A 12,539-nucleotide genomic window follows, 5' to 3' on the forward strand; every position below is an offset into this window, starting at 1 on the left:
AACGGCGCCGTGCAACAGGACCAGGCCGCCAGGAGCATAGAGCAGCACACACAGCAACCCACACACGAACAAAACCACGGCCGTGCAAAGACAACAGATGGCAAGAGAAAAACAAGTGCAGTACGAACCTTAGAGCCTTCAAATCATGTGGTGGAGAGGTTAGATGTGGCATAGTTAATTTTCATCTAGATGTGAGTTAGCCAATCCGTTTCTAAAATGTAAAAAGAAAAACAGTTTCCCTAATATCCCGTGCATGCCCCATACGTCCATTTGGTTGGAGATTCCATGCATGCATGCATGTTTTTTGTCGGAGAACTGCATGCTCCACCCACGGAAATTGGTAATGGCTCCTATGTGCATAAGAACCCATTGTCTAAATACACATTTTGAAAAGTTAAAAAATTCCGAACAAGGCCACACTTGAATGCATTTTGCATATATATGTTGAAACGAAAGTATGACTTAAGTTTCATTTGCATATTTGTGTTCATTGCGACGCAAACTTTCGAACAAGGCCACACTTGAATACATTTTGGCAACTTCCAAAACTTTACTAAGTTTCAAATATTTAAACTTGGTAGTTACAATATTATTGTTTTTACCAAGTTTCATTAGTTTTTATTAGGGTTTAGCGCTTAGGTCTTAGGGACTACGGATTACGGTTTTAAATTTTAGTATTTAAGACTTGGTGATTTTATCCTTCATCGTATCAAGTGTTAATAGATGAAACTTAGTGAAGTTTTTAAATCTTGTCAAAACGTATTCAAGAGTGATCTTGTTTGTAAGCCTCACCTCAAGGGACATAAATAGGCAAACGAAACATAAATTGGACTTTCAGTTCAATAGGTACAATAGATTTCAATTTGAAAGCTCAAATGAAAACCATGGGAGATTGGATGGGTGGAGCATGCAGTTTGTGCCAAAAGTTGCATGTAGGGCCCCACCCGAAGTAATCAATGGGCTAATCCATGCACAAGACCTCCCATGCATAGTACTCCCTCCGTTTTTATTTACTCCGCATATTAGTTTTGGTCAAAGTCAAGCTTTACAAACTTTGACAAAGTTTATAGACAAAAATATTAACATATACAATAACAAATCAGTACCATTAGATTCGTTGTTGAATGTACTTCCACATCATATAGATTTGTTATGCTAAATATTTATATTCTTTTCTATAAATTTGGTCAAACTTTACAAAGTTTGACTTTAGTCAACTCTAATATGCGGAGTAAATAAAAACGGAGGGAGTACAAAATCCATTCTCCAAAATGTGCCACAAAATTACATTTATTGTGTTTGCCTTGTGTTGTGAAGGCGCAATACCTATTATAATCCAGATTGGAGTGAAATACTTTGGTATGCAACACATATACCATTATTGAAAGGCTTGTACGTCTAACATAAGTTATCTTAGATGGTTCATCAAATCAGTCTTTAGTAAGACCGAAAGCCGTATGCGTGCACCTATTTATCACACATTCCTCTCCAAGGGAATCATCTCACTATTTCTTCTTTGGAGCCACTGGCTTTTACAAAGCAACTAACTTTTATCAATGCGTACCTGTTGTGAATCCGAATGACCTTTTTTCTTTGGCTCAACCTAGATCCACCAGAACACTACAACTTCTGAGCATTCTCCTCACTGTCTTTGTCTCGGCACCCTTGTGCAAGGGGATAGAAGGACACAACTACCACAAACCGCATCACAGCGGAGATAGAAGGCTGACATCACCATGTCAGGGGATGGTGAGTGCGCCACCACCTCCACAGTTACTCTGAGAAGGAGAAACCACCAACACCACTGTTGCCACCTTTATAGCAAAGGTGGTCAATGGTGTCCATTGTTTCACTTATGGAGAGGAGTTGGACAACACCACCTTTGCTATGGTCACCTCGAGGATAACAGACTCCATCATATCATCCAGTCGCATGAAGGTAGGAAATCCTGCCGCTACCCGCTCTGCCACCACCGCCCAAGGGAGGATACTGTTGGTACTGTTCGGTAGAGGAGGAAGAGAAGGACACCACCACCTACGTCTACTCGAAATGTTTCTCTACCCCGACATCTACCATCATACCAATGAAAAGAACTCCCATCTTCTTGCACAAGGGCGCTGAGAAAAAAGTTGTTCAGAAGGGTTGTTGGAACCAAGTAATCAAACATGTTTTGATTCTTGACTCTATAACTTATTAGCTTGCTGACTTGGATATACTAGGGGCAGAAAATCAAACCAAGCAAAGTAATGAACAAACTGACATCCTATCATATATATGTATACCTAAGAGATGATCACCCCTAGTTCTGTTTATCTCAACATGCAACTATGTCACCTCAACTTGCAACCATGCACGAGAAAAGGGCCACCTCAACATGCTACCATGCATAGGACGAGATCCACAATATGCAACCATGGATGCGAATACTATTAAACTACTTATATTCCCTAAACATTTTACATAATACAATAATCAAATATTCATATTCCAACTTCATCAAAATATAGAGCAACAAATTCCCGCAACAATGTGTGGGGTATCATCTAGTTTACTTTAGGGTATGAGCTCAACTGCATTTTCCCATCCCTTCAGTTCAAATAATCAACATTCATATATGCATTCCTCGTGATACTCATATCTTTGCCACACTCTTTGGCCATTTTCTTTTAATTACTTATGGCCCATAGAGAATTTTGTACGTTACCGATCGTACTAATTTTCTACATAGCATAAGGTGGTAAAAGAAATATTTTCATTGGATATATTTTTATATATGGTTTGAATCGTGTATTTCTTTATTGCATTGGATTAGAATTAGTGTATTGGGTGAGGACTAACATGTTTATATCTTGAGTAACCAGTTTAAAAAAATCATATGTGAGATTTGTCCAAGAGAACTGCTACACAAATGATGGTCTGTGCCCGATTTCTGGATGACAAGATATAGCAACCATCGATCACTTGAGTTTAACTGGGCTGCAGCCATCCATCACAAGGTCGTCGGCACACAGTCTTTCAAAATGCCATGTTTAGAGTAATTTCGTTTGTCTAAGTGCAACTATAATGATCTGTTGGTGAGTTTGTAGAAATATCTATCTGTTATGAATTGTTTAACGTATGTGATTTGTTTTAGGTGTGCTAAGTATGGTTGTGTAGATTAGAGCATCTCCAACAGCCGCGCCAAAAGGCGCGCGCGGTAAAAGCAGTTTTTAGCGCGCGCGGAACGTTTCGCCGCGCTCCAACGGTGGCGGGAAATTCGCGCGCGGGGGAACCGTTTGCGCGCGCGGGGGAAAAGGCGGCAGGTCGCGCACTATTTTTGGCGCATCGCTTCCGGCGCGCCTATAAAATGCGGCGCTCGCCTCTCTTCCTCTTCCACAGCCACGCGCGCCTCTCTTCCACTACCACGCTCACCTCTCTTCCTCTTCCACTGCCACGCTCGCCTCTTTTCCTCTTCTGCTGCCACGCACGCCACCGCTTCAGCGCCCCGCCACCGACGCGCCACCATGCCGCCGCGCCGCCGAGGAGCGTCGGGCTACCGCGGCGTCCGCCAGCGCCCCAACGGCGGGTTCTACTCCGAGATACGGTCCGGCCAACTCCGGCTTGGCCTCGGCACCTTCGAGACGGCGCACGAGGCCGCTCGCGCGTACGACGCGACGGCATGGCGCCTAGGCAGGCCGCGCCCACAGATGAACTTCGACGACATCCACACGCTCCAGCAGGCGCTGGACGTCGCCCCGCCGCCTCGTCTTCGCACGGCACAAGACCGTGCAGAGCACGCTGAGCGGCAGCGCCGCCTCCTCGTCGCCCATGAGGACGAGCGGACCATGGCGAAGTGGCGCCGGCGCCACCCGGAGGACGTCACCTACGAGCAAGCCTACTGGGCAAGGCGCCGCGAGGAGGACACGCAAAGGCGCCGCGCCGAGCGGTTGGATAGGCGTCGGCGAAAGGCTCTGGCGATATCGCAGTGCGGCATCGTTCAAAATGGTGGGCAGTCGATCTTTTCGGCTGATGATGACCGTTGGTTGGACATGTGGATCGATACCTCGGACCAGACAAGCGAGGATGGCGACGATGACGATGACGACGACGACTGGGAGTAGGCTATAGTTGCACTATCTAGTATTTTTTTATGTCGTTGCACTATCTAGTAGTAGTTTTTTTTATCTATCTATGCTATGGAACTATGTAAAATATCTATGTATCTTTTTTTTATTTATGAATTTTATTTATCGTATTAAAAAATGTACGCAATGTTTAGCGCGCGCTGCATTTTTGCGCACTGCTGGAGCTGCGCGCGCTGCTTTTTAGCGCGGCTGCTGGAGCCAGCGCTGCGCGCCGCGCCAAACCAGGCGATGGGCGCGCGGCAAAGTAGTTTTTAGCGCGCGACGCGTTCGGCGCCTGTTGGAGATGCTCTAAGGTTACGATCTGTTTAAGTACAATTATGATGATACAATAGATGTGATATGGTTAGGTACAGAAATCTCAAGGGTGTGGTATATTTAGGTACGGTTTTTAGAACTAACGGTTTTGTAGAACTACATCGATGCCTATTTTTTTAGATTGTCTTGCACATTTCTCTTTTTTCTACGTATATAATAATAGACTTTTCACTTGCAAATAGTCGACGAGGACCTATTTGGCTATTTTAAAGCCAACAGCGAACATAACAAGCAAACACATGTGTTTCTTTGAGCTATATATTTTGTTTCATATTTCCCTGGCATATTTAGGTGACGCAAGCCGGAACTTCACAAGTCAATCGTTCCCGGCAAGGTACAGATTATGCGATACTAGCACAAGTAGCAATAGTATTTTAAGTATGACCGGTTCAGCAAAAAGATCTGGGCTGATCAAATCGAATGAAACTGGAGTTTGACTAAGCTGGATCTACATATAGTTCATTAATACAAGTTGATTGCTTAGGTACGTACGGCGGCCCCATGATGTTGAGATGATGGGCTCTGTTGACTGATGTCAAAAGTTGCAAAATTTTCTATGTGGGTACATACTTGGTCTCTCTCTCGGTCATTCATAAGACACGTCAGTCTTGAGGGTGTGTGAATGGTACGTTTCTGCTGACGTTTGTTATTCCATATATGTTGTTTTTTAAGTAAACCACAGTACAAACATGTTCCTTTCAGTAGGTAGAATCTTTATGGCTTGCCGCCCAGAAATTCCCCCAATCGAAAGGTGCCGTGTCTTTAGGACATTTGCACATGTTGACTACATATGTATTTTGCAAAAATATCTACTGATGAACTACAGAATGTAGACTCTAGTAACTAATTCAGAGAGATTAATCTACATATATATTATATCTAGTGCAGGGTCAGAAGCATAAGCAAGAGAAAAATTCTTGATTACATGGGCGCCTATATGTATTGTTGGTACGAATACCTATGTGATTATTGTAATGCTTTCAACACACACAATAAATTCATAGGATTGGGCCTCCACGAGTAGGTAATAGTATCTATATACCACTTAACACATGTCCTTATGATATTTTTAACACAGGTACCCTAAAAATAATGAATTTCTGTAAAATTATAAGTTGCATGCATAATTAAATTCAGAGCTGGGATGCTCCTTCTTTAACACAATACATCTGCAAAAACATTTGAGCACCTATATTCTTAGGAGAAAGAAGAATGTAAGCCTTGTTGCAATTCATTATGGTTCTGTTAATACTCATAAACATATTAAAAACACTTGTCAGTGGCAATGACTGTACCAAGTAATAAACATATAATTGGGCTAATTATCATTTTTTCTTGGCGAGGGAGGGCTAATCCTTGATCAACATATAGTATTGAAAAAACCGTGTGCCTTCGCTTTTTCTAGACAATTGAAGTATATGTAAGAACAATATATAGAAGGTTGTTTATGTATCCATCAATTGAATAATTCAACTTTAAAACCATAGATTTACAAAAAAACATTATACATGTGCAGCCAAAATATTTTATATGAGTATTTCAGATATAAGCTCTACAGGATTCCACTTCAACTTTGTGACATTTTGTTTGATAGTTTCTACACGGCGCATCGAAGCACTTACAAGCAGTGATTTATTTTTGTAGAGTATAGGATCGTATCCATACAAGACAAAGTATAGGGTACGGATTCCCATGTGGAATCCTTAGTTGTTCGAGTACATACACCAGATCAATTTTGCAATTTTCTCTCTCTAAAAGCTCTTTTAGCAAGGGCATGAGCTACTTTGTTAATGGATCTTGAAATCTTGACCACCTTCAATAATCTTCATGCACATACATCCGACATATATATTTGATGTGATCTTTCATTTTTTGACAAAAAGTGAATTTTGTTGGCTTAAAATGGAGCATCAGGAGGATACACACAATGAGCACACACCCAGCCTATGCATAGGTAGAATGCACACAGCCAACAACAATGCATGCACACGCAAATAGCAAAGTCATGTAAGACCAAAACTATCTGTAGGCAAGAAAAAAAACCAAAGCGATCGGATCCGCAGTCGGCAAATTATAACAATGACCATATCTGCGCCTACCATATCATAACACTGCAGGGACGACGAGGTTCTTCAATAGCAACACCTTCAGAAAAGGAGCGCCGCTCAAACGCTGCCGTCACCGGATCCAACCACCCATGACAGAATCTAGGTTTTCATCCTGAAGAATCAGTCCGAACATATCCAAACAATGCCTTCAACAAGCTAACAACATAAAACCATCGCCATTGCCATGCATAACCAACTTGGATCTGTAGTTGTGATCTGTCATACTCCGTTGTTTTGGTTATCTCAAAATAGATGGAGAATATGCTTCAAGCTAATGCCATCTCTATTGTATTTGGTTCAGTGTGGCGTGGTGCGCCTGAGACCCCGAGCCAGCCTCCACGCAACGCCAAAGTACGGGCGTGTTTGGTTGCCCGCATGCAGCCCAACCAGGCCCGCACGGGATGTGCGCGACATGTTTGGTTGCCTGGGCTGCATGCGGTTTGTGGCCTGCACGGAACTTAAAGTAGACCGCAGACTGGCCTGGCGGAAACTGCCGAATCGACAGTTTCTCGCGAGCCTGGCTCGGCGCAGCCACGCGTGCGAGGCAATTGCACGCCTCGGGCAGCGCGGGAGACGGAGGGGACGTCTCATAACTCGGCCCCCACTCTCCTGTCACCGCCCCAGTCTCACTGTTCTCACCACTCCCTCTCTCCCTCACCGCCCCTTCCTCTCCTCTCCTCCGATGGCTCCGCCTCGCCCACCGCCGCGTCGTCCTCTGACCCCCGTCGACCAGCGCATCGCCAGCATCCAGGAGCGCTGGCTGGCCGGGCTCCAGAACTCGGGCTGGGACCTGGCGTCGGCGCTGCGAGCGTCGTCCCCCATCTGCTGCCGACCACCACGAGCGCCAGCCAATGCGGTGCCGGCCGTTCCTGCTCCGCAGCCGATTCCGGACCTCGTGGTCCTGGGCTCGGCGCCGGCGTCATCCACGGAGCCGCCACTTCTCGGGACCCCATTGGGCAGGAGGGTTTTCTTGAACCCCATCCAAGGTTTTCTCCTGTCGGTGGGCCGTCCTCCTCGACCTCCGGCGTGGCGATGAGCATGGGGCCGATGCCGTAGGCCGTCGCCAGGGCCGGCTCCTCCTCTGCTCCGCCACCTCTGTCCTTCCCACCGGGGTTTTCACCCCGGCCTCAGTTCGCTGCAATTGCGCGTGCTCCGGTGAGTCAAACACCCTCAATGCTTGCTCGTAGATGTATATTAGGGGTTTATTTCTTAGGCATGTGCTAGTAGTTAGTGGATTCGATAGGATTAGATAGGATTCGGGTAGATCCGATTGGATGCGATCCCTATCGAATCCAATCGGACCGATCTGTTCTTGTTTCTTACAGTGTGTGTCCTAGGATAATTTTCTTCTGCTGCTGCTAGTGCGTCCTAGGATCTGTGTTCATGCTAGAATCCCCAATGGTAGTGTGATTTGCTAGTATCTGTGTTCATGGTAGGGTCTTGCTAGGATGTGTGTTCATGCTAATGGCATGTTCATGCTCAAGCTAGGATCATGTTCATGTTGTTGTTCATGTTGCTACATACATGTTCAAGTTAGGGCTTGTGTTGATTGTTATACGTGTTGTTGGGTTATGTAGCATGGAATTTCAAAAATTTCTCTACGATCACACAAGATCTATCTAGGAGATGCATAGCAACGAGACGGGGAGAGTTTGTCCATGTACCCTCGTAGTCCGAAAGCGGAAGCGTTATATTAACGCGGTGGATGTAGTCGAATGTCTTCACGATCCAACCGATCCAAGTACCGAACATACGGCACCTTGATATGTCTCCATCGTATCTACTTTTCCAAACACTTTTGCCCTTGTTTTGGACTCTAACTTGCATGATTTGAATGGAACTAACCTGGACTGACGTTGTTTTCAGCAGAATTACGATGGTGTTATTTTTGAGCAGAAATAAAAGTTCTCGGAATGACCTGAAACTTCACGGAGAATATTTTTGGAATTAATAAAAAATACTGGCGAAAGAATCAAGGCCAGGGGACCCTGTCCACGAGGGTGGGGGCGCGCCTACCCCCCTGGGCGCCCCCCTGCCTCGTGGGCCCCCTGGTGCTCCACCGACCTCAACTCCAACTCTATATATTCACGTTCGGGGAGAAAAAAATTAGAGAGAAGGATTCATCGCGTTTTACGATACGGAGCCGCTCCAAGCCCTAATCTCTCTCGGGAGGGCTGATCTGGAGTCCGTTCGGGGCTCCGGAGAGGGAAATCCGTCGCCATCGTCATCATCAACCTTCCTCCATCACCAATTTCATGATGCTCACCGCCGTGCGTGAGTAATTCCATCGTAGGATTGCGGGACGGTGATGGGTTGGATGAGATTTACCATGTAATCGAGTTAGTTTTGTTAGGGTTTGATCCCTAGTATCCATTATGTTCTGAGATTGATGTTGCTATGACTTTGCTATGCTTAATGCTTGTCACTAGGGCCCGAGTGCCATGATTTCAGATCTGAACCTATTATGTTTCCATGAATATATGTGAGTTCTTGATCCTATCTTGCAAGTGTATAGTCACCTATTATGTGTTATGATCCGTTAACCCCGAAGTGACAATAATCGGGACCATTACTGGTGATGACCGTAGTTTGAGGAGTTCATGTATTCACTAAGTGTTAATGCTTTGGTCCGGTACTCTATTAAAAGGAGGCCTTAATATCCCTTAGTTTCCAATAGGACCCCGCTGCCACGGGAGGGTAGGACAAAAGATGTCATGCAAGTTCTTTTCCATAAGCACGTATAACTATATTCGGAATACATGCCTACATTACATTGATGAATTGGAGCTAGTTTTGTGTCACCCTATGTTATAACTATTGCATGAGGAATCGCATTTGGCATAATTATCCATCACTGATCCAATGCCTACGAGCTTTCTACATATTGCTCTTTGCTTAGTTACTTTATCGTTGCCACTGTTACAATTACTACAAAACTACTACTGTTACTTTTGCCACCGTTACCGTTACTTCCATACTACTTTGCTACTAAATACTTTGCTGCAGATACTAAGTTATCCAGGTGTAGTTGAATTGACAACTCAACTGCTAATACTTGAGAATATTCTTTGGCTCCCCTTGTGTCGAAACAATAAATTTGGGTTGAATACTCTACCCTCCAAAACTGTTGCGATCCCCTATACTTGTGGGTTATCACATCTCTGCGTTCAGCACACGTTCAGCTCGATGATGTCCCTCAAGCTCTTGATCCAGTAGAGGGTCGAGGGAGAGTTCCGTCAGCACGACGGCGTGGCGGCGGTGTTGGTGATGTGATCCGCGCAGGGCTTCGCACAAGCACTACGGCGCTATGACCGGATGAGTAAACTATGGAGGGGGGCACCGCACATGGCTAAGAGAACTCTTGGTGTGTCTTTGGGGTGCCCCGTGCCCACGTATATAAAGGAGGGGGGAGGCGGGAATAGGAAGGAGAGGGAGAGGGAAAGGGAAGGGGGGCGCCGCCCCTCCTCCTTGTCCTATTCGGACTCCCAAGGAGGGGGTTGCGCGGCCAACCCCCGCGGGCTTCCCTCTCTCTCCCTTAGGCCCATGTAGGCCCACCACTTCCCTGGGTGGTTCCGGTAACCCCTCGGTACTCCGGTAAAATGCCCGAATCACTCGGAACCATTCCGCTGTCCGAATACAACCTTCCAATATATGAATCTTTACCTCTCGACCATTTCGAGACTCCTTGTCATGTCTGTGATCTCATCCGGGACTCCGAACAAACTTCGGTCACCAAAACACATAACTCATAATACAAATCGTCATCGAACGTTAAGCGTGCGGACCCTACGGGTTCGAGAACTATGTAGACATGACCGAGACACATCTCCGGTCAATAACCAATAGAGGAACATGGATGCTCATATTGGCTCTTACATATTCTATGAAGATCTTTATCAGTCAAACCGCATAACAACATACGTCATTCCCTTTGTCATCGGTATGTTCCTTTCCCGAGATTCGATCGTCGGTATCATCATACCTAGTTCAATATCGTTACCGGCAAGTCCCTTTACTCGTTCCGTAATGCATCATCCCGTAACTAACTCATTAGTCACATTGCTTGCAAGGCTTATAGTGATGTGCATTACAGAGAGGGCCCAGAGATACCTCTCCGATACTCGGAGTGACAAATCATAATCTTGATCTATGCCAACTCAGCAAACACCTTCTGAGACACCTGTAGAGAATCTTTATAATCACCCAGTTACGTTGTGACGTTTGATAGCACACAAGGTGTTCCTCCGGTATTCTTGAGTTGCATAATCTCATAGTCAGAGGAATATGTATAAGTCATGAAGAAAGCAATAATAATAAAACTTAACGATCATTATGCTTAGCTAACAGATGGGTCTTGTCCATCACATCATTCTCCTAATGATGTGATCCCATTCATCAAATGACAACACATGTCTATGGTTAGGAAACTTAACCATCTTTGATTAACGAGCTAGTCAAGTAGAGGCATACTAGGGACACTTTGTTTTGTCTATGTATTCACACATGTGTCAAGTTTCCGGTTAATACAATTCTAGCATGAATAATAAACATTTATCATGATACATGGAAATATAAAATAACAACTTTATTATTGCCTCTAGAGCATATTTCCTTCACGTGCATGCAGTAGGACCATTTTAGGATGCTGCCAAATGTGCATGGGTGCACATGGGTGCTATTGGCACTTGCTGTTGCTATTTTTAGATGTTTCCATGCTTAGGATAGTGCACTGATGAGTGGCAGTTGCAGAAAAGCAGATGCCCCTGATCAGTGGACTTGCCCAACAGCAAGTGCCACTGATCAGTGGGAGTTGCCCATGAGCAAATGCCACTGATCAGTGTCACTTACTGTTGGGCAAGTCCACTAATCAGCGCCATTGATCAGTGGCATTTGCCCAACAGCAAGTTCCATTGATCAGTGGCATTTGCTCAAAGAGTTTGTGCACTGATCAATGGCATTTGCTCTTGGGCAAATGTCTCTGATCAGTGCCATTTTGCAAAGAGTTTGTGCACTAAAACTTGTCATCTTACGTGACAAGATATTGAAGACTGACTGGGATGTGGCGGGTGGAGGAGCTCAGGTGGTGGCCGGAGCTGAGGGCGCCGAGGATTTCATCCCCACAAATAGGTGGCTCAGGACGGTGGACCTGCCTGGCAGGATCGCCTTCATGAGCCTGCCTCGTTCAATGGGACGATCTACGAGGCAGGGCCACGAGGAGGGGGCCCGGGAGCCGCTGCGCTTCTAGCAGCAGATCAAGGACAACGAAGACCTCGCCATGCTCGTCGTCCCTCGCAAGTTCGTGGAGGTGATGAACACATGGCTGGTCATCAAGCGGCTCCCGTGCGTGGTCAGGCTGTCGGCGAACAAGCGGTGCGTGTTCTGGGTGCAGGTCCAGAACTTCGAGGGGCACATGGTGCTTGGCCGGGGCTGGAACTACTTCTGCCGCCGCCACCGGATCGTCCCCGACGACCTCGTCATTGTGCGCATATTAGGACTCGGACTGAAGGTTCAGATCTACAACCACGACTCCTCGGTCATGTGCAGGTTTCGTTGCAGCAGGCACCACTACGCTGGTGACATCGAGCATGCTATGTAGTTAAGTTAAGTAAGGTGTTAGTGTTGAACTTTTATGGTGTGTGGCGAGACTTATGGGTACTTGTGTTGGGAACTTGTTCATATTTTGGTCAGGAGCAGCACCCTTGCGTGGAGCAGGGAAGGAGGATGCCCCTGCTGTTAATCTAGGCTTATGCTAAGTAGTTTGCTGTCATTTCCTTGATTGCTTTGTTTGATTTCATTTGGTTGCTTGCTTTGCTTGATCTCATATGTGCTTGTTGTTGTACTGATCATGTGGTGGTAACGCCACCACACATTTGAATGGGGTGAGCAGAACACAAACGCTGTTTGCAACCAAACAGCTGAAGTTTGCTTCTGCTCACACCTTAAGCACAAAAACGGCAACCAAACAGCAGGGGAGTAAGTGCCCCTCCATGCG

At 45.7% G+C, this 12,539-nt stretch overlaps 1 protein-coding gene across 1 annotated transcript; it reads left to right on the forward strand.

The window, feature by feature from the left end:
* The first annotated feature begins 3,503 nt into the window (after positions 1–3,503).
* On the forward strand, positions 3,504–4,100 carry LOC109757591 (uncharacterized). Its single transcript, XM_020316417.1, has one exon. The coding sequence runs from the start codon at positions 3,504–3,506 to the stop codon at positions 4,098–4,100; it is 597 nt and encodes a 198-aa protein (XP_020172006.1).
* The last annotated feature ends 8,439 nt before the right edge of the window (positions 4,101–12,539 follow it).

This window comes from Aegilops tauschii, chromosome 7 (genome assembly GCF_002575655.3).
Source record: "Aegilops tauschii subsp. strangulata cultivar AL8/78 chromosome 7, Aet v6.0, whole genome shotgun sequence".
NCBI lineage: Eukaryota > Viridiplantae > Streptophyta > Magnoliopsida > Poales > Poaceae > Aegilops > Aegilops tauschii.

What these genes read in the sequence shown, in the direction of transcription:
- LOC109757591 (XM_020316417.1), top strand. Translation starts at nt 3,504, where the DNA reads ATGCCGCCGCGCCGCCGAGGAGCGTCGGGCTACCGCGGCGTCCGCCAG.